Raw genomic sequence first — 24044 nt, forward strand, 5'->3', positions numbered from 1 at the left:
CCATCTAAATTTTTAACTGTCCGCTGAAAACTTCAGAAAAATGAAGTACGTAAATTAATAGCCTACATTACTACACTGCCATTTGTAGGTAGCCGAGAAATGAAAAAGACTCTTCCTTTATTTACACCCTTAGGATATTCTTGGTTTAATAAAATTAGATGATATGAAAACAACTTAATCTATACAAATATTATCATTTTTAAAAATTATTTAGAAAAATACGATGGCTTTTATAATACCAAAAATGACATAATTTTATAAGATATATGTTTATCCAAAAGTAAATTATAAAAGTTGTTTTTGATCATGAAATGATGGTTGGGGTGGAGTTTGGGTAAGATTAATGTACAGAGTAAAGGAGATAGTTGTCCAAATATGACAATAACGATATGAAGTTTCCTTGACTTTTCCTGGATTTGGTGAATCAAATGGTGATGGAAGGGATCATCCATTTTACACCCTCAACCGAAACTCTTAACTACATCTTGTTTTAAGTTTAAAGTTTGAACAACAATTTTTTTCTTTCTTTTTCTTACAAAAGAATTGACAGAAAAACAAAAGAATCAAAAAAAAAAGAAAAAAAAATGGAAAACCTTACATACACTGAACAGTATCACAAATTTCAAGTGTTGCCTATGTTCAAAATGGAGACTATTTATGCTGTCATTGTAACACCATTCTAACTTATGCTGGGTGTAATTAGGGCCAGAATCTAGAGGGTAGAAGATGATGAAAATCACTCTCAGATTGAGTTCCGTGTCTCCGCCGGCATCAGCGTATTTGTATCAGCCCCTAATCTGTCCTTTACAGAACCTGCTCACCAATAAGGTCTAGACCAACCAGAAGGAAGGATATCCCTTGAAACAGCAAGAAATAGAAATGGATACCCTGTGCAGACAGTAAGCTCCTAGCTGAAGCTGTTAGGAGGAGGAACGCCAGAGAGAGCTCCTTCGTGTATATTCTATTATGCTTCTTTTTACGAGCCTTTTGTTCCTGTTCTTGCTGGAGATCAGCTTTCATTTCCTCAAGATTGGGTTCTGATCCAACCCGATGGTGTTTTGGCTTTTTCTCAACCAATGAAACAAGATCACCCTCCGAAGATCGTCCGGATTTTTTCGTAACGACCCACTCGTATGCACTGCCGAGTTGGAAAAGACCAGATATCATAGCATTGAACTTGGTCACCGACATGGTATTCTCGAAAAGAAGGTAAGGAACAATGAACGGGAAGGATTTTGGTGCCGGAAGGATGTTAAGGAACGACATTGTAGCAGGGATGTAACAAACAACCCATGCAGGAAGCTCAGCCTCTGGAACGAACATGGTCATCGGGAGAATAATGCAGAAAAGAGTGAATGAATAAAACGGTAGGATCAGTTTCCGGAGCAGAAAGAACAGAAAGATCAAATTGAATTTCTTCCATACGCTTATCTGCATTACCGACATACAAGAACAAAGATAGGAATCAGAATTCAACAAAATAGAACAATTGCTGGTTAACCAAAACAAGCTTTGGAAAAAGTATTCACCTTAGCACGGATAATATCCGGCAAACAGAGACGAAACAACTGCATAGGACCGGAATGCCATCTATGCTGTTGTTTTCTATAAGCTTCATAGGATTCAGGAACTTCACATTGACACTGGTAAACAACAGATGATAGAAAAACAACAAACATTAACTTCAAAGAAAGTGAATGGCTGCTAAATTCAACTAGCAATATCACAGATTAAACTCAAGCCATACCTCGACATCATTGAGAAAAACGAACTTCCATCCTTTAAGATGAGCTCGGACAGCAATATCCATGTCCTCAACCGTTGTCCTCTCCAACCACCCACCGGACTCCTCCAAAGCCTTAATCCTCCAAACTCCAGCAGTCCCGTTAAACCCAAAGAAGTTAAGGAAAATACCATTCACTTGTTGCTCTACCTCAAAGTGAAATGCCAAATTTATGTTTTGAAGTCTGGTTAGTAAATTCTCATCCTTGTTAACAAACGACCACCTTGCCTGAACCAATCCTACATCCTCATTGTCCTGTAATGCATATAACCAATATTGAATTTCACTTCAACTGATCCTAAACATGCTAAATTGTGCTTGAATTCACTAAATTGAATCAAACTAGAAAGAGAATTAAGTTAATTTTAGTTACCTTAAAGTGGGGTACGGTTCGTTTAAGAAAATCGGGGGTGGGCTGAAAATCAGCATCGAAAATGGCGACAAATTCACAGTCTTTAACATAACTACAACCCATGGCGGACTTAAGGTTCCCAGCTTTGTAGCCATCTCTAATTATACGGTGCCGGTATACAATGTTGACACCTTCTTGTTGCCATTTATGCACCTCCTCTTTAATAAGCAGCTGAGTGGTTGGATCATCAGAATCATCCAAAATTTGAATCAAGATTTTGGATTTTGGCCAGTCCAAATTACAAACAGCACCAATAGACTGTTGGTAAACCTGCAAAACAATAAAAAGAAATGTTAAAACTAAACCATGATTACAGAATGGGTTTGTTTTAATGATTAAAAAAAGTTACATTTTTTTTTGCTTTTTTGTTTTACCTCTTTTTCGTTACACATAGGGATCTGAACGAGGACCATTGGGAAGAAACCATTTTCCCCAGATTCAAGATCTGCAACAGCGTCTTGTTTGGGGATTGGCTTGATCTTTTTTAAACGGATCCAAAAGCAACCCAAACAGAGGATTAACCTATCCAAGCTTTGGATAAGGAAGAGAACAATGCAGAAATTTGAGAGGAACTGAAGAGGGGGAGCCAGATACTCCACCCGAATCAATACCCAACGAGTGTATACCCAGTCGAACACGTCTCTAACACCGTAAGGCGAAGTGAAAACGTACTGCAACTGAAGCTTTGGGGCATCAAAATGCCAGCCTTTGAAGTACGCGGCTATCTCGAAACCCAGTAACAACAAAGATAACCACAGGAACACTTTGATGCAGTTATAAAACCTAGTTTTAACGGTTTTGTTTTCGTTGGAGGAAGTACTGTCGGCGTCGGTTCGACCGGAAGCGACCCGACGACGGACGGCTGAACCGAGACTGACAAATGCGGAGCCAAGGGAAGTCAAGCAGCCAGCAGCACGGTGAGCTTTTAAGAGGAGAACCCAAGTGAGTTGTTTGGCGTTTTTGCCGCGCGCTTTTTCTCGAGAACCGGTCGGGGTGTTGCCGATGAGGAAATCGTCTTCGGATGGACCTTCAAGCTCGAACATTGACCAGTTTGGGTTTTCCATTTTGACAACAACTGGTGTACCTTTATGGCTGCCTTTTGCCCATAAATCAAAAGACGGCGCCATTGTTGGGTTTTTTTGCTTTTTCAAATGCTTAGAACTTATCTGTTCGGTTTGATCTTGAGCGGTCGAAAATTAAACCGTACGAGGAAAAAACAGAAGAAGAGCTAAAAGTGAAACAACATTATCAGATATTAAAAAAAAAAAGAACAAAAGAATAGGAGTTTTGCTAAAAGCAAAGAATAGCAATCAAACTTAAAGGGGAAAACAAGGTTTTGAAGAAGAGCAGAGAAGCGTGAGGGAGAGATATAGAGTAGAGAGCTTGTGAGAGTTGAGACCAGAGGGTGGGAAATTAAGGAAGGTCCAAAAAGCTCATCTCATTCAATTAAAGGCTTACAGCTTGCAAAAAGGAGGTGGCTTTAAAAAAAACCAAAAATTTTATGAGGGTAAAGGGAAAGAGAGATTTGGGAAAAAGATGGTAACAGCTCAACACGTCTTTGATTTTGATTTTCAAAAAAGAAGAGAGAAAAAAAAACCACAAAACACGACAGCACGTTGTCAGTCAATATCAACGATTCAAATTGGACAAAACAAGATTTTATTTTTACCCTAAACCAAATCTTAAAGATTTTAAACGCTAAATTACGGGAAAGACGGCAATTAAGGAAAGGGATTAATGCATGGTGATTATGTTCATAACTAGGAAAGAAAATCATGGGACGAATTTCAGTGTGCGGTAAAGAAAATGAATAGATTTCCCTCACGTGTAAAAATGCTAACCCTGTTCCAAAAATACCCAAATGTGATTAAAATAAAAGGAAATAAAATATTTTAATCTGAAAAAAGAAAATATTATACCTACCACTAAAATGATTACACAGGCCGAGCTCCAGAAAGTTCAAAGCTGTTTCTAGTTTCTAACAAGGAAAATGTCCTCCATGGGTGAAAAAGGAAGAACAATGGATAATGCACTTGGATTTTGGGAACATCATTCCAATTTCCTTTTCCTTTATTAACTTTAATGAATTTTTTTTATAAAATTACAAATAAATCAAAATTCAATTTAAAGAATTAAATAAATATTTATTTTATTGTACTGAGTACTGACTAATACTACCAGTAAAAAGAAATTTGTTTTTTTTATACTTGAAAGAGAACAGTTCAAACAATAATAAAAGTAAGAAAGAAGAAAGTAGCGGGTCAATTAAAATTCATTTAAACCATTTTTTCTTTTTTGGTTGATTCATTCAAACCATTTTAAATCCATATTTACAGTAATCAGTAAATTTAATAAATCCCAAACACATTAAAAGAATTGGACCTTTTAAGTTATGCTATTTAATAAATAAAATCACCTTTCTTTAAGAAATTTATTTTAAAAATGTTTGTTGATTTAAGTATTTTAATTAATTGAATTATATCATTTGTATGTAAAAATAAAATTTTTATTCTTTAAGCAACAGTTAAAAAAAATTACCATTAAAAATTAAAATGCGACAAATTTAATAGGACGGAGCAAGTATGACAATTTATTAATGATAACAAATTAAAGCTGTCAATGTTGTACTAGTAGACGTACTGTTTTCGTTTTAGTATTGGTACCATCAGTATCAACATGTTTTACTGTATTGTTTTGAATTTATCAATGTTTTTAAATATTTTTTCACATAACATATTTATATTCTAATTTTTCATTTCTTGATAAATTATAGCGACATTTAAATATTGGATTAGTACTATTTGGTACATTGGCATTGGCACTGTACTTTTTTTTACTCCACAAGCAGTCTAAAAATTTTTATCATGCATCTCTTTTTTTTAAAATATTTATTTTTAATATTTTATTATATATTTGTTTTCTTTTAATATTTTACCATACTCTTATAGGACACTTGTTAACTTATTTAATCTACTTGTAGAGTCTAAAAACTCTATTAACAATGTACCAAATATTATCCCTTCCTTGAATATTTTTCATATATATATATATATATAAACAATACATTATAACAAATTTACAAAATAATTTAATGACATTTAATTATTAACGGGTAAAAAAACATATCATATATCATATATATATATATATATTGTTTCTATATATATTAAAATTCAGTCATTAATTATATATATACATATTATGACAGTTTCATCTTTCAAAATTTCTTCTTCATAATTAAAGCATAAACTATATTTGTATATAAATATATTATATTTCAAAAATGTATACACACAATCAAAATGCACAGAGTAAAAAAACTAGTATATATATACAAATTATATAGCATTTGTCATTTTATTATGCAGTTGTTGTGTTATTTATATTTTAATAATTTGAAATGAATATTTGGATTTGAATAAACTTAGATATCTATTTTTTCAAATTTACTCCAAATGTGCATAGTATTATTTTGTAATAGCCTTTATAAAAATATTAGTCTTAAGGATTTTTTGAGCTTTTCCTAACGTGAAATGTCATGTCAATCCACTTATTAAAGTTATATGTATGTGTTAGCTTCTTATTGCTTTTGTTAGTTACATTTGTTGTAAAATATAAACGTCACGTATATAATAATAGTAATTACATGTTATTATTTATTACCATAAAAAATTAGTCTAAATTAAAAGTGATCTAATTTGATTAAAGTTTATTAGGCTTTAATTTTTAAATAAAATATGTGTCAAATATGTGTAGATACTCTATTAACTAATTTCTAATTGATGATGAGCTTATTAAAATTTAGGTTTAATGTACAAAAGTTATATATTATAGCTATGGTCTCCAAATTACACATACGCAACTTTTCTAATATACCATATTTAGAAAAAAGAGAACTACTTTCTTTGAATTACTTGTGTACTAATTTAAAAGATCAAAACCATAAAATCTAAAAATTTTAAGAAATAGATGGATTCAATACAATTCCACATTTAATCTTATTCTTGATAATTTAACTTGATAAATCCTGATTCATGATTTATTTAATTTTATACCACATATTATTTTACGATTCTAATAACATTAGTGTTCAGTAATAGTGAACAATGATTTTTATTTATTGATGGAAGAAGTTAATTAATTTTCCTTTTTGTAGTTGAGGATTTAAATTCAATGGAATAAAGACTTCTAATTTTGTGCTTATTTTTCTAATATTCCTTTTTACCTTAAGCCATTTCTTACCATTACATTAACGGATTAATAATTATATTTATCGTCATATATATATAATTATCAATAGTTTTAATTAAATATAAGATAAATTTATCTTTCAACGTTTTTACATTTTTTTATTAATTTGACTCTTATTTTTTAAAAATATTTACGAACCAATTTTAATTAAATAATAATAATCATTTGACATAAAAATGTAAGCAATAAAAGCTAACTTGGTCAGTATCCTTTTAACTATTAATAAAGAAAACAATATAAGATATCTAATAATATTTTTTTCCACAAATGATATCTAATAATATTGATTATACAATATTTAACGAATTAACAAAATATAAAGCGACAAATACAACATCAATTCAGTATTATTTAATTCAAAAATTATCAAGAGAGAAACGAATATGTTTTTTTAAGAGTAATGTTGAAAATATCCTATTAGGGATCGATCTGTATAAATAACGATATAGTAAAAATAGAGAAAAAGGAACACAAATATTTTACATGAAAAACTCTCATTGAAGGATAAAAAAATCATAAACAAAGAAGGCTTTAATTTTTCATTGAGCAACAAGCAAAGAGTACAACGATAGAGAGTATCTAACCTGAATGCAAAGAGCAAATCCCAGAAGAAACCCAAATATCACCAGATACAAAAGAATCTCTCAAAAACTCTTTAATAAATCTCACACAAGAGATATTTAATACAAATATGATTCTCTAAATCTAATCTATATGAACAGAGTTCCAAAAACCCTTTAAATAAGCTTGGGATGTGGGTCTAATATGATTGAAATAACCATGTAGGAATTAGAGTTCGATAAAAGAAAAAGTCTTATTGAGAGTAAAAAATGTGACTGTATATTTGTGTAGAAATCATCCCCTCGTCGTGACATTATCTACTTGCTCATCAGGACGTCACAACCTTGCTTGATTGCCAAAGACATCGCGTTGTCTCGACGTTTAGGAGCTCCTCGTCTCGACGTCGCACGATTTTCTAATTCCCTTCAAATTCTCATCGATTCTCATCTTAAATGCCCACAATATATCTAATAAATACGACACACGTTCCACTTAATTTTTTCAGTTTTCACGGCCCGCCCTTTTCAATTTTCATGGAGTATTTCATCATTTGATTTCATATTATTTCAAATATGAATATACATTACTTTTATAAAAAAAATTATATTTACCAAAGTTGGAACACTCAGAAACATCCACGTGCATAAACGAAACGAGGACTTTGTACAAATAATTTACTTCACCTTGTAGCTTTAGGTCAATAACAAAAAGAAATACAATGGGATATGAAAAAAAATATAATCATCTATTTCGTGCTCCAACTTTATAAAAAAATTATGATTACCTTTTATTTAATTTTTATTTTTTTAATTTTTTAATTTATATTTTTTGTCAAATCATTCTTAAAATAAATAAAAAAGTTAATATTTTTTTGAACTTTATTGACGTTACACACAGGTGAATTGCTACGTAAACAATACATCAATATTTAATTAATTTTTAAATTTAAAATATATAAAAACTATTTTTAAAAATTTAAAAATATAAAAATTATAATATTTTAATATTCTTTAAAATTTAAAAAGTAATTAAATGTTAACATGTCACCTACATAGTAATCCACGTGTATGTAATATCAACAAAATTAATAATCGTTAAGAAGTAATTTAATAAAAAATATAAATTTAAAAATTAAAAAGACTAAAAATTAAATGAAGGATTAAAATAATAATTTTATTTTATAAAATTAGAGGGTAAAAAATGGAAAGAAAGAAAAAAGGAAAGGGGAAGGGAAAGCATTGGTCAACAAAGTTAAACTAAGAAAATTCATGGATGGTGTGGGAGTGGAATAAAATTACCAAACATTGATTCATGCATGACAGCTTAGCGTACACCCCATACCTTTTGCTGAATTTGTTTTCCAATGAAACCGAAAGGGGTTATGGAAGTTTCTTGAGTCTGTATTTGTATGAATAATTCCTTTGAACAACCACATTATTTGAGGTGAAATTAGGAGTTCATCATAAAATGGACCTAACAGAAAAAGAAAATTTCAAAACATGTGGGACCTTAGCATCTGTATTATATATAATGACAAGGTTGGGTGGGAGTAAACAACATTCATCTCAATCATATTTTATCTCCATATACATAGGTTTTTAACTGGCCAATTAGACAACCCGGACACTCAACTTTTTCATTTTTTTTATTATAATTTATTGTATTTGTAATAAATAAAATGAATCACGTAATTGGAATGGATATAAAGTTAAGAAAAACGAAAAATATGATTGTGTCTTTTACTTTTTTAAATGTGAACCAATAATTACATGAAAACGTCCAAAGTCCACACCTATTTTTTGTGCTCCCCATGTTTGGTTCTCTTTAACCAAAATTTTTATATTTCTTTGGTCTCTCATGAATATTTGATTTTAGTATAAGTTTTTTGGATTGTCTTCACTTCATTTTAATGGCTAGACGGACTATATCAATTGAATTTTTCCATTGTTCCATTTACTTTTTTATTCTTTTTAATTGGATATTATAAATAAATAAATAATTACCAATACGTGATAAAAAGCCAAACGTCAAAGCTTTAGCTATTATAAAAACTAATAACATATGTAACAATAAGTTGACCTCAAAATAATTGGCACCGATGTGTCAATTTGTTATGACATATGGCGTAATATCATAGTATTTTATTTAAGAAAAAAGAATGATGTCCTATGGAAATGTGTATACATTGAGCTTTTCGTTGGAAAACTGCATACCCACTTAAAAATGCATATAAAATTTTACATCACCTCCACGAAAATACCTGAAGAGCCCAATTGAGGAAATGACAAGACGTAGCCCATAATTCTATAAACATCTTTGTATTGTAAGTTAATTTTTTTTTTATTTAAAAAATAAATAAATAAAAAAATAAAATCTAATTATTAATACAAACATCTCTATGAAAGTCGAGAAACAACTTTATTAGCTACGAAGCAGCGTATCCTAGTTTGCTCCCCATGAAAGACAAAAGTCATCATATGTGTGCTGTGTAGCAAAGCTGATCTATCTATAGTATTAAGATATTAGTGAGTGTAATTATATTGTGTGGATCAGAGATTTTTTTTTTAATAAAAAGTTAACATAGAATTTTGATAAAATAATGGGTGTAATTAGATTTATAAAAACGAATAGGTCACTAATATCATGACAAATAATAATTACTTAAAAACAACAAATTATAATAAATGTCAATCTCCGAGTAAAAACTAGAGAATTTCACAGACATCCAAATTTTCTCATTCAAATTCTAAGAGTGTGTGTCAGATGAGGGATTGTGAGGAGTGCTTATTTTTCATCAAGATTTTCAAAATTAAAAAAATAATATTATTTGTTTGGATAAAAATAATGTAAAGACTTTCAAAAAAAGAAATTTAATTAATTCAAATTGAAAGATATATTTTTCAAAATATTAATATGATTTTTATCTAATTTTAGTACATGTTTTTAGGTTTTATGTCATTAAAATATTTATATACTTTCACAAATTTAATGATATTTTGTATGATTTATTTTTCTTGAAAAATATTTTGATATCTTTTATTTCCATTTTAAGATATATGTTTGAAATTCATAGTTATCTATTTCAATAATTTATCTTCAAAGTTCAAATATATATATTATTTTATTGAGAGTACAATATTCTTTATCGTTTTTGATAAAAATATAGTAACATTTTGAAATATACATTTGAATATATTAGTATTTTAAAAACTTTTAAAATTTTAAAATGATTCGTTTAAAAAAATTTGGAGTGCAAGAGGTTTTCTTGATTCGAGCTTGAGAGGGAATGAGGGAAATGGAAATTCTATCTCGATACCGGAAGACTTCCTACAGAATTTTTTACACAACTCTTTAGTAACTTTCTACACCACAAAAATTAGAATTACAACCGCAAAAATTTGATATCGTCGGAGAATTGAGTTGAGTAATCAAAGGGAAGGAAGAAAGAACAGAAAGAGAAGAGAAGGAGAAGACGTCGAGAGAAGAAAACCAACAAAAAGACAAACAGTCTGTATTTTTTCATAATACCCTCCTTGTTGTCAAAGGAGGTTAAAAAGGTACAGCCAAAATAGATAAAACAGCTGTCCCAAGCAAAAACAAAACTTGTCGTTTCACTTAAATGGTTCTCTGTACGCTAAAATTGAAATTAGTCTAAAGGCAGTGTTTAACAACAAGCACATTAGCAATTAAAAACAAATAAAAATGGAAGACTTGAAACCGTGAGCTCCATTTGGTTTGTATTAGATACTCCCTTCTCAAATAGGATCATTGTCCTCAAGGATCAAAAGTAGGGTACCTCTGTTGTAATTCTTGTAAGTCATCCCAGTTGAGTTTTCTAGATAAGTGTTGAACCATTCAACTAGCACCTCTGTTGCTGCCTGATTGCCCTTCTTGACCATCCTTCTGTCTAATATTCTCATGGGTTCCTTGTCGATGACGCCATCAGTCCCCACTAAATGTAGTATAGATGAAGTTGGTGTCTTACCAATGTGCTTTTTGAGCTGGGAAACGTGGAACGTAGGATGAATTTTTGATCCGACTGGTAAGATTAACTTGTGAGCAACTTGCCCACTTTGGCTTCTATAGGAAAGGGTCCAAAGTATTTAGGAGAGAGCTTATGATTCTTCAACTTGCAGAGTGAATGTTGCTTGTATGGTTGTAGCATTAAGTACACCCAATCCCCTACTTCGAAACTCTGATCAGATCTCTTCTCGTTGGCAATCTGTCTCATTCTCTCTTGAGCCTTTTTCAAATGGAATTGAAGAAGCTTCCTCATGACTTCTCTATTTTGCAAGCTTCGGTCTACAGTAGCTACATTTGAAGAGCCAGCTAGGTAAGGCAAATGTAGGGGTGGTGTTTGACCATAAATGGCCTCATATGAGGTGGTGTGGATGGCTGAGTGGTGTGTGGTATTGTACCACCATTCAGCTAAAGGTAGCCAATGCATCCATTCCTTAGGGCATTCACTCACCATGCATCTTAGATAGCCTTCTAGACACCGGTTCATAACTTCAGTCTGTCCATCTGTTTGTGGATGGTATGCTATTGACAAACAAAGTTTAGCTCCTAATCTTTTAAACAGTTCTTGCCAAAAATTGCTCACAAAAATCTTGTCCCAATCTGATACAATTGTTTCAGGAATACCGTGCAACTTGTAAAAGTGTGTCAGGTATTCTTGAGCTACAGTGATGGCTGTAAAAGGGTGTGAGAAAAGTAAGAAATGCCCATATTTTGTGAGTCTGTCAACTGCCACTAGGATGGCATTTTTATTGCGGGCGACAGGTAAACCTTCTATAAAATCCATGCTGATAGCCTCCCAAGCTCGATCAGTGATAGGTAGGGGCTGTAGGAGACCAGGGGAGGCGGCAAGGTCTGCTTTGCACCGTTGACAAATAGGGCACTCTCTGACCCATTTTCGCATATCCTTGGTTAGGCCCTTCCAGTACACTTGTCCGGATATTCGTACCTTAGTAGCATGCGCCCCTGAGTGACCTCCCAATGGGCTACAGTGGAAACATTCGAACAGCTCCCTCCTAATTTTTATGTCGTTCCCTACAACTGCCTTCCCTTTTCTCCTTAGTACCTGCCCATTCCACGAATATTTTGGATGCCTCTGAGGGTCCTCTTGAAGGTAAATACATACTTGGTGCAACTTTGGGTCAACTAAAGCAGATTCCACCACTCTCTTCTATAAGTCTGACCACGAAGTACTTCCCACATATTGAAGGAGCTGTCTTTCGAATTCGTGAGCCTTCCTAGACAAAGCATCGGCCGCCAAATTTTAAGCACCCCTCCTATAAGTGATGTAGTAGTCACAACCAAGCATTTTAACGACACTTTTTTGTTGAAATGGAGTAATAGCTTGTCGATCACCTAAAAATTTCAAACTTTGGTGATCAGTCCTGATTTGGAACCTCCTTCCAACCACGTAGGTGTGCCATTTTTTTACTGCCAAAAGAGCTGTGAGTATTTCCTTATCATAGATGGAAAGTGCTTGATGTTTCACTCCTAACCCTTTGCTAAAAAATGCCACTGGTCTCCCTTTTTGGTGTAACACGGCCCCGACCCCGACCCTTTGACCACATGCGTCCGTGTCAATACAGAATTCTTCATTAAAGTTAGGTAGACATAGCACTGGTGTTTGGCATACTGCTTGCTTTAACGTTTCAAAGGTAGTTTATTCATGGTTGGTCCAATTCCAGGGAGAGTTTTTCTTGAGTAAATTGGTCAACGGTCGAGCCATAACCCCATAGCTTCTTATGAATCTTTTATAGTAACCCGAAATGTAACGGCCTAATTTTCAGTGGTGTTGGAAATGGTGATTTGAGATCACTAAATCCGACAAATAAGATTGAACAAGATAGTAATTTAATATTTATGAGTCAAGTAAGAATTTAGAAGAATTTGTGAAATGGTGAAATTAGTGAATTAAAAGAATTTATTAGGTCAAACGGGTCAAAAACGAGGTATCGAGACCTCGAATTTGAAAATCAAGCTATAAATATTTTTATAAATATTTATGAAGTTTCATTTAACTAGTATTAAAGTTTGGTTGAGAAATTTTAACGATTAGGTAGTCAATTAAATAAAAAAGACTAAATTGTAATAAAAATAAATTTTGCTAAAAGGATTAAATAGCTCAAGTGTTAAAAGAAAGAAGATTTAAAGGGAAATTAAGCCTAAAAGTGAATAGGCTGGACAGAAAAGGCAAGAAAATCAGCAGAAAAATAAGGGAAATAAGGGCAAAATTGGAAATTTTACAACTTTAACATATAAAATAAGAATAAAATTGAAGAATCTAGAGATCTCTTCATATTTTATCAGCCAAAACGCCATAGAAGGTCTGGAGAAAGCTGGTTTTTCATATTTTACATCATGTAAGTTTAATTATTGCTTTTTCTTGATAATTTTTATGTTTTTATGACTTTTACAATTAGGTCCACTTGTAGAATTCATTAGTTTTTGATTTTATGGGTGAAATTGGAAGTTACCCTGGATGGATAAGGGAATTTTATGATGAATTATTATGAAATTTAAGTTCTAATTTCATATTAAGGTGGTTTTATTAAGTGATTTTGATAGGAAATGATATTTAGGACCTAATTGTGAAAAAGTTGTGAATTGAAGGTTTCTGTTGAAATTCAGAATATAAAAGGTTTTGAAATAGTTTATAATGATAAAATAAAATGTTAATTGAGAAAAATTAGTTCAATTGATGGGTGAATTGAGCAGGGACTAAATTGTGAAAACTATAAATTTTGGGGTAAAAGTGCAATTTCAAAATTTGAACAGCATAAATTGTGAAGTGAAATAGAATTGAAAGGGATGCTAATGAAGGAATGATTTTATAATTATAGATCAAGAAAACGAACTGAATCGTGGAAATGAGAAAATTCAAGAATAGTCCCTGAATTTCTACGACTTTTGCAAATTAGTCCAAGTAAGTTCATATGGCAAAGTTAAATGTTTTGATATGAAAATCTTATGACTGTTAAAGTATTTCATTGTTGATGAATACTATCTATTTGCATTAATTAATAAATAATGTGTAACTAAAAGTACAAATTAGTAGGAACAATGGATTTGAGTGCTTCTATTCTGTGACCCTGATGAATTGACGAAAAATATGTGATAAGTGCGCCCGTTTAAGACCATAGCTGGGCTATGGCATCGGTGCAATGTGATAATGTGACTCCGTATAAGACCATAGCTGGGCTATGGCATCGGTATAATGTGATAATGTGATTCCGTATGAGACCATGTCGGGGATATGGCTTCGGTATGATATGTGAACCGTGTAAGACCATGGCAAGGCTATGGCTTCGGTGTGTGATGCGTAACAATGTGAAAGTCCATAGTTTACTATGGCAATGTGATAATGAAGCACTCAATTCCCTTACTGTTCCCTAATTTGACAATGAAGTAAATGAGAAATGGGCCTAAGGGAGTTAAATTGTGAGTAGCCATATGGAAATTATTCCAATGAGTTATTAATGAAATTGTGATTTGAAGGATGAAATAGTTAAACTAATAGATATATGATTGTGTACGATATTTGATATGATTTGTGTTTTTATGCCTATGAGCTTACTAAGCTTCAATAAGCTTACTTGTGTGTGTTTAATATTTTTATGTAGATTGACTTGAAGTGAAGTGGGTAGATCGGATCAACACAACAGGGCACACTATTCAGATCAATTCTGGTAGTTTTTGTTTTATGTTTAAAGATTTATATGGCATGTATAGAGTTTGAATGAATTGAAGTAAAGATATTATGAACTAGTTAACAATATTTGTACTAAAACAGTTTTTGGTAAGTAGCAGTAGTTTGACTTTGAAAATTCACCATAAATTGTGGAAATTGAGTTAAGGGCTGGAAAAAAATGAGATTAAAGCCTAATGAGTCTAGTTTCATATAGAGGAAACGGTGCATGCAATTGGATTTTATGTTATAAGATATTTAAATTGTGGTGAGACAGAGTCTGAATGACTTCGAGTTCCCCTGTTCTGATTGTAGAAAATCATTAAAAATTGCACAAAAATAATTATGAGTCATACTATATATTTATGGATTCCCCATTGGGTCTATTTTTAAGAGAAACAAACGGCATGATTATTTGAATTTTGTACAGAGAGAAATTTGGTTCGTAGTGCACAGGGGTCAAAGTAGCCAAACCCTGAAACATGGGAGGATTTAACTAATAAACTGTACTAATTGGAGCAACCAAAAATTATATAAAAAAATTGGTAAGTAGATATATGAGTATAAATTCGGGGAAAATTTACGGATTTGGATTTCGAGTTTTATAACCCGAGATATGAATTATTTAGCAACTATGACGCAGTTGGACAGCTTGTCTGAAAAGTATGATATAAATTATCTGAATTTGGTTAAGTGCTCAAATAAGTTTAGTAGTGCCTTGCGCTCAACTCCGGAAACGGTCTCGGGTAAGGGGCGTTACACGAAAGACCTAAGAAGCCCCTCAATTCTTTGAACAATTTGGGGGCGGGCCAATTTGAAACTCCCTCTACCTTTGCAACATCCATCGTCACCTCTCCTGCAACTACAACATGCCCTAAATACTCTATTTGATGAGTGCCAAATGTACATTTACTTTGTTTGACAAACAAATGGTTATTCCTCAAAAGCTGCAACACCTCTTGTAAATGCATCATATGTTCAGTCCAGCTGTTGGAATAGACAAGTATATCGTCAAAAAATACCAAGACCGACCTTCTTAGTAAATCTTTGAATATAGTATTCATCACTGCCTGAAATGTTGAAGGTGCATTGGTTAAGCTGAAGGGCATAACCAGAAATTCGTAATGCCCTTCATGTGTCTTAAAAGCGGTTTTACTAATGTCTCCTTCGTATATTCTGATTTGATAATAGTCCGATCGAAGGTCCAATTTGGAGAAAAAGAGAGCTTGTCCAAGCTCATCTAATAGTTCTTCTATGATGGGTATCAGAAAATGATCTTTAATGGTTAGTTGGTTCAGATGGCGGTAATCTACACACAAGTGCCAACTCTTGTCTTTTTTCTTAACCATAACAACTGGTGAAGAAAAAGGGTTGTTACTGTCTCTTATGATCCCAGCACACAGCATCTCCCTGATGAGCTTCTCAATTTTCGTCTTCTGTACTGTAGGGTGCCTATAGGGTCTCATATTCACAACTTTTTTCTCATCATGCAGTGGTATTATATGATCTTGTGTTCTGACAGGAGGAAGTGTATCAGGCATTCAGAATACATTGTCATATTCTCTTAAAAGTTGTTGCAAATCTATCGAGGTAGATGCAGGTGTCATTCTCAGCTTGGTGTGTTGTTCGGCAGCCAATATCATTGGGCAATGACCGAGTGGTGTCATAGACAAGCATTTGGACATTTGTTGACCCGTCAGTATATGTAAGCCTCCGGTTGAATACCTTGAAGTAAGTAATCGTGGCCCTCGTGTTCGAACTTCATAATAAGAAGCTGAAAATTCCAAGTGATGGCTCCTAAAGAAAGTAGCCATTGTATTCCCAACACCAAATCGCAACCCTTCACCGGAAGGACCATGAAGTTAGTTACAAAACTGTAGCCTAGTGTTTGCCATTTAATAGCTCGACACCGTCCCCTTATATACAAACTTCCTCCATCAACAACCATAATCTCTATTTTATTAGTTGGTTCCATAGATAAGTTAACTCTCTTAACCAGTTTAGAGACTACAAAGTTGTGTGTGTTGCCCAAGTCTACCAATATTATTACATCAATGTGCCCAATTCCAGTTGCAATTCTCACAGTGTTATGCCCTTGGGATCCCTGTATTCTCAAGCTATTCGGGGCAGTCTTGAAACTCTTCCGTTGGTGAGGTTATGGTCTTCATTCCTATTTCATTGTGAGATCCCACCACTAGTTGATACAGTTGGAACTTCACGCATTTGTGTCCCAGGGCATACGTTACGGCGCACCAGAAAAATAGCCCCTTTTTTTTTCTATCCTCCATTTCAGCTTGGGATAAGGACTTGATTGGAGTGCGATGATTGTTCAGGGGTGATTTCGGTTTGTTATTGGTTAGATAGAGTTCTCTAAAGGCGGGGACATGATAATCGGTTTGGGGTTAGGAAATAAAGGTTTAAAATACCCCCATTTCCCCCATCAGAGGAGGCCTCTTGACCATGTTTGTAGATACAATGCCTTCAACCTGTCTAGCTAAAATAAAAGCTTCTAACAGCGTTTGAGGTTTGAATAATCTAAGGTACTGGCCAATTTCCACTTTAAGATTACTTATGAATATACTTAAATCGTAAGGTTCGGGCAGGTGTAGCTAGTTAAGAATGTTTACAAATTGGTCGTGGAAGTGGTCAACAGACCCCTGCTGCTTCAAGGTAACCAACTCAGTCATCAGGTCAGTAAAGTTGGAAGAGCCGAACCTCTCTTGCAGTCCACGAGCATAGGTTTCCCACGATAACATTTGAATCCCTCCATGTCGTTGGCTAAAAAATAGTGCCAGTCCAATGCTTTTCCTTCCATATGAAGCATAACCGTTCTCACCTTATCTTGCTCCAATATACCTTCGGCTTCAAAAAATTGCTCTAATTTCGACCACCACCCTCGGAAGTCATCCCCATCAAACCTTGGACATTCGAGCTTGGAGTTTCTTCCCATAGAGTCTAAGGTATTAGCCTTTGAATGGATACCCACGTGACTTGATTCGACCATAAGTGATAATAAAAGAGACTCCTTTGGTGGAAATCCCAGAGGCGTACCCCCCAACACCCCCTTTCCTTTGTCGAATGTTTGCCCTTGGGTGGTTAGGGTTGCATGCCCGATGTATTGGTCAAAGAAATTTTGGAGCTCGGTTCGAATGCCAACTTTTATGGTTTCTTGAAACTCTTTGAAGCGAGATTCCATTTGAGCATCTATTTTGGATACATTGGTTTGAAGTTGAGCGAGTTCATGTTGCATCAGTCCCATGTCTTTTGCATGACTCCCAAATCCTTTTGCAATCTCGTGGTGACTCCATCACCGGCCATCAAGATGTTATGGCTCTGATACCCTTGATATCGTTGGAAAATTGAGTCGAGTAATCAGGGGGAAGGAAGAAAGAACAGAAAGATAAGAGAATGAGAAGACGTCAAGAGAAAAAAACTAACAGAAAGAAAAATGGTCTATATTTTTTCATAATACCCTCCTTGTTGTCAAATGAGGTTAAAAAGGTACAGCCAAAACAGATAAAACAGCTGCCCAAAGCAAAGACAAAACTTACCGTTTCACTTAAATGGTCATTTGTACGCTAAAATTGAAATTAAGTTAAAGGCAGTGTTTAACAACATGCAAATTAGCAATTAAAAACAAATAAAAATGGCAGAACTTGAAACCGTGAGCTCCATTTGGTCTGTATCAAAATTCTCAACAACTATGTACCTACGTTCCACAATTTACATATTAAAAGGCTAGTTACTAATGCTATATGTCCTGGATGTGCCAATGCCATTGAGACATCAGTGCATGATATCGGAGACTGTGGGTTGAGTAATGAGGCCTGGCGAGTGCTATATGTTGTGTGGCCTATAGATAGAATTGGGGGAGTGACCAATGTACTTGTTTGAGAAATATGACAATGAGAAATGTATAACTATTATAGTGATGATATGGGCTTTGGGGTTCTCTAGAAATAAACTTGTAACACCTCTTACCCGAGACCGTTGCTGGAATCGAGTACGAGGCATTACTTAGCTTATCTTACTAATTCGGGGCATAAAAATTCGTTTTAAAAATTAATTTCACTGTTTACAGTAATCTGTCCAATCGCGCAGCAGTTACTAAATTGATTATAACTCGAGCTACGGAACTCCAAATTTAATTTCGTAAATTTTTCCTGAAACTAGACTCATATATCTTTCCACCATAAAATTTTCAGAATTCTTGGTTTGACCAATTAATACAGTTTATTAGTTAAATTCTCCCCTGTTTCTTCACTCGACTGTCTTGACCCCTTGGTACTAAAAATAAATTTTCTCATTATAGGATTTTCATATGATATTACCACTTATTTCTACAGAAAATATACTCAATAAGGATTCTACACATATAAACTACAACTCATAAATATTTTTATACCATTTTTAGTGATTTTATAAACTCAGAACAGGGGACTCCAGAAATAGATCTGACCATTTCTCACTAAAATTCACATATCTTAAAATATAAATTTCTTTTTGCTAAACCGTTATTTTTATATAAAATAGACTCAATAATATTTCATTTCATATATCATTCACCCTCTAATTCATTTTATACTATCCTAGGTGATTTTTCAAAGTTACGTCACTATTGCTGCCTGAATTCTGTTTCTTTGCAAAATTTTACCATTTTATGATTTTCATACCTAATTTATCACTTAGACTTTTATAACAATAATTAACTTCATTCTTGACCATTTAAACAACCATTCATCATCAAATACTTACACATCATTCTATAGTAAAATCATATTTACAAATATACAAAATTACTAAATTCCTATACATGCCATAACTAAAAGAAATGTTCACCACCACAATTAGTTCAGAATCGGCTTTGGATGCTGATTCAACAATCCGACTTTGACCTAACCTGCGCACGGAAACAACCGTACGCTGAGTATGGAAATACTCAGTGGTATTACCATAATTCGAATTAATAACATTAATCGATAAATTATATACATTTTATTTATGTCTACAATTATTCATTAATTATCTCATGCATTAAATCAACTTGATAATTAATAACAATAAGCTATAATTCAAATCTTGTATTTAATTGTATTCATACCTTATTTCACTATCTCAATTCCATGGGATTTTTCTTTACATCTCATTCCAATAGTTCATTTCAATTCATATACAATTCATTTCATTTAATTTATATTCAATATAAATTTTATTGCAATTTGTACTCACTAATATCATATAACAAAATTTACTCTTTATCACATCATGAACTTTGGGCTCATATCTTTAAATCTCTTATTTCGATTTCCAATTCACACATCAATTCACAACTTCACTTTTTCGTTTCTTCCCATAGCTCAATCAATCACATTTATTCAATTTTCTCATTTCAATTATTTACCCCTATTAACAAGACTCAGACCTTGGCGGATACACGGATCCAACCAAACACACCAGAATGGCACCCAGTGCCTCATCGGATAGTTCAAAGCAATAGTTGACACCCAGTGTCTCATCGGCCAAGCCGAAGTAAGTTGGTACCCAGTACCTCATCGAATCTATCCGAAGTAATAGTATGACACCCAGTGTCTCATCGACTCAAGGTCGAAGTATCCCTGAACTCTTCCAATCCTATGGCATGCCAAATATATCCGACTCAGCCCGACTAGTTAATAGGGTTTCCGAATCACATTTCAATTCAATCACTTTCTCATACTTTCAATTCAAATCATTCCCATTTAATCACCATTTGTTTCAATACATTTTTCTATTTCAAATTCACTTTCGATTTAATCGCAATTCAACTCAGATTCACTTCCCACTTTCAAATCAATATACAATTCAATACCAATACATATTTCAGATATTCACATATAATCATACTTCAATTCAATTCAAACCACTTTTCAATCAATACACAATTCACATATTCACATATCTCAATTTAATATCTCATTTATTCAATTCATATTTTAATTCATTCAATTAAATATTGATATTCTCCTTATTTTTATTTACTAACATATTATTCAAAATTCAATAATTACTGTCAATAAATTCAATATCAATACGTATATATATTATTCAATTCAATTATGAAACTCACCTCAATTTGCTTATCGTGTATATTAATTTAATTTTCAACGATTAATAATTAAATTCGAATTATAGTAATACTAACCGTAATTTCTCTCGAGTCACTCATTGTCCACTTTCTCATTTCCTTTCTCGGACAATGACTCGTACACGACATTAGCTACGTAATTAAACAATTAAAAATCATTAATACACAATTTCATTAAAATATTTCCTTTTATACCTAAACTTTACCCAAATTCTAATTTAATCCCTTACCAATACTAATTTTATTTTTCCCAATCTAACTCTATATTCTCTCTTAATTCTTACTATAAAGTCAATTTAATTCCTCAATTTCACCATAAATCCCTAATTTCGGGATTCTTTCAATTTAATCCCTATCGATTCAAAACTTATATTTTATTTTACAATTACATTCTTTACTAACTTCTAACTTGAAATTAAATCAATTTGACCCCTAACTAAACCTATATATTTTTCTTTCTCAATTCATACCCTTATTCTACCCAATTTCTTACTAAACTCATATTTAACTATTTAATTTTTATCATGTTTTCATAATTCCGAATTTATTTCAAATTAATCCCTAAAATTCAAAACTTATAGTTTAGTTTACAATTCAATCCTTTATTCAATTCCAATCAAAATTTCTATCAAATACATCCCTAATTTAACAATTTATTCAACATGAACCATGCTTAATAATCTACTAATTTCCAAAATTTCAACTTAAATCAAGTAGTATTTTGTTCTAGGATTTCAAAAAAAATATCAAAATTAAGAGAAAAGGGGATTAAATTGACTTACCAAATTACTTTGAACCTTAAAACCCCAAATTTCCCTTTTTCTTTTCTTTTCTTTCTTTCTTTCCTTCCTTCCTTCTCTGTTTCGTTTTGCTCTCTGTTTCTTTCTTTCTCCCTTCTCTGTTTTGTTTTGCTCTCTGTTTCTTTTCTTTCTTTCTTTGTCATATATATATAATAATATAATAATATAATATAATATAATATAATATATTAATAATAATATAATATAAAAACATAATTATTACTTAGGCATGTATAATATAATATATATATTTTAAATTAAAAATATCTTAGATTTTTCTTTTGTTATGCCGCCTCAACTTTAGAAAAAGGCATAATTGCCTATTTGGTCCTTTAACTTTTCTTTAATCTATAATTAAACTTTTATCCTTACTTCAATTTAGTCCTTTTTCATAATTAACTATCAAAGCGTTAAAATTTCTTAATGAAACTTTAATATTATCCTGTTGACACTCCGTAAATATTTTTATAAATATTTACGGCTCAGTTTATAATATCGAGGTCTCGATACCTCGTTTTCGACCCAATTTACCTAATAATTTCTTTTAAATCACAAAATTCACTGATTTAAAAATAATTCTAAAATCACACTTAACTTATAATTATTAATTAATAAATTTTTCTAACTTTTTCATCAATTTTAGTGATCTCAAATCACTATTCTGACACTACTAAAAATTGGGCTGTTACAAAACTAGTCTATGATGGGGTCAATCAATCACAGCAGGAGATTTACCTATGTTAATTCGTTTCTTGGAAAATTGAAGTCACCGGGAAGGGTGGAAGCCTCCTTAGAGATGCGCAACTTGGTGAAGTGGGTTCCCTTTAAGTTATCTAAGTCCCCAAATCTAATCCATTTTCTGTTTTGGATCCCTCGATACTAATCGTGGATTGCCGACTATCCATAACGATGGGATAAGCATTCCAGTGATGAAGATACAAGCGATGAAGACCATAGAAAAGTCATTTCGACTGTCGTTTTACTTTTGTTACAGAAAGCTTCTTCATAATTAACAGCACTAATCCCTAGTTCCCAAAATTACCAACTTTGCTCTATAGCAATGGAGTCGGGGCAGATATTGCCAAATCTATTATTGCTTTATAATTGGCATGTTTACTTTATCACCTACCCGCTTTACTATAGATATACAATCTTGAAAACAGTTACCATCTCTATAGACGTTAGATGCACCTACACCTACTATGCCTCACTTTAATTTTTGCTATTTTATCTTTAATTTTTTTAATCTTTTTAAAGTAAGGTAAATATTTAAACATTATTTTTCAAAAAAGATATTTAAATATAAAACATATAATTTTTTATTACGTTATTATATTTTTACCATTTTAATAGTTTATATATACATACTAGGATAAAATGATAAATTTTTTTATACTGAGGCAGATTGAAATTGGACATGGAATTACCATAATTGCTCCATACCCACTAGTCAAAAGAAAAAAATCCACCTCGCATCCACTTTTCAAACAAAAAATCAACTTCATTTGAAGTGGATCGATTCAAAATCCACAGCGATTCGAGTTTTGTCATTCCTATTTTCACGCAACCTCAATTATTTTTTAATTAACTTAATTTTGTTTAATTAAGTTATTTTACTTTTTATTAATTTATATTTTTTAATAAAAGTTAGGAATAAAAATAAATAGGTATTTTTTAAAAAAATAGTTAATTTGGCTTATTTAAATTATAAAATATATATTTTAGTTTACTGATTAAAAATAAAATAAAATAAATTGTAAAGATTTATATGATTATTTAAATTGAAATATATATATATTAGTAACCATGAAAAATTATACGTTCTTATTAAATAAAACCAAAAATTGTATTTCATTCCTATTAAATGATCCTATCGAATTACATTCCAAACAATTAACAATTTACGTTTCGTTTTTCGTTCCTCGAATCGGACTGATCTGCCTTTTAGGTAACAAATTTTTTTATTTTTTCTTATTTTCATATGTAAACTTTGGCACCCACACCTATGTTTTTTTTTTTTATCCTTGGTTAATAAAGTAAGGAAAGAAACATGAAAAAATGTTTCTTTTTCCGGAAGATTGGTTTTTTTTTTACTTGAAGTAAGCATTATAAGGATATATTTAGAGAGAATGGAAGGATACATTTTTCGTGTTTCTTTCCTTGCTTCGTCAACCAAGGACAAAAGAATAATAAAAAAAAAAAAACAAGTCGGAGTTCCAAAATTTACATAAAAGCAAGTGAAAATAACAATAAAACAGGAAAAAAGAAGAAGATAAAAGTATGTTACCTAAAAAACGAATCGATATGATGCGAGGAACGAAAATAAAAACACAAATAGCTAATTATTTGGAACATAAGTTAATAGGATAGTCTTTTTGGATCGTTTAATAAGAATGAAATATAATTTACTA

The 24044-nt window shown here is 32.1% G+C and overlaps 1 protein-coding gene and 1 long non-coding RNA gene across 2 annotated transcripts; both read right to left on the reverse strand.

Moving 5' to 3' along the window:
* Positions 1-376: 376 nt before the first annotated feature.
* Positions 377-3783, reverse strand: LOC107957890 (probable xyloglucan glycosyltransferase 12). The gene is made up of 5 exons (XM_016893508.2): positions 2570-3783; positions 2157-2465; positions 1748-2038; positions 1530-1643; positions 377-1431 (listed from the first exon to the last, which is right to left on the reverse strand). Exons 1-5 carry the CDS (start codon positions 3320-3322, stop codon positions 805-807), a joined length of 2094 nt encoding a protein of 697 aa, XP_016748997.1. The 5' UTR covers positions 3323-3783; the 3' UTR covers positions 377-804.
* A 15532-nt stretch (positions 3784-19315) lies between these two features.
* LOC107900308 (uncharacterized) lies at positions 19316-21666 on the reverse strand. The gene is made up of 3 exons (XR_005927231.1): positions 21616-21666; positions 20891-20965; positions 19316-19609 (listed from the first exon to the last, which is right to left on the reverse strand). It is a non-coding gene; the product is annotated as an uncharacterized lncRNA (long non-coding RNA).
* Positions 21667-24044: the final 2378 nt, after the last annotated feature.

This window comes from Gossypium hirsutum, chromosome A05, assembly GCF_007990345.1.
Source record: "Gossypium hirsutum isolate 1008001.06 chromosome A05, Gossypium_hirsutum_v2.1, whole genome shotgun sequence".
NCBI lineage: Eukaryota > Viridiplantae > Streptophyta > Magnoliopsida > Malvales > Malvaceae > Gossypium > Gossypium hirsutum.

Coding starts and splice junctions, on each gene's coding strand:
- LOC107957890 (XM_016893508.2), bottom strand. CDS start 3,322: ATGGCGCCGTCTTTTGATTTATGGGCAAAAGGCAGCCATAAAGGTACA. Junction 2,039..2,156: donor GAACCGTACCCCACTTTAAG/GTAACTAAAATT, acceptor TATGCATTACAG/GACAATGAGGATGTAGGATT. Junction 1,644..1,747: donor TTTTTCTCAATGATGTCGAG/GTATGGCTTGAG, acceptor GTTGTTTACCAG/TGTCAATGTGAAGTTCCTGA.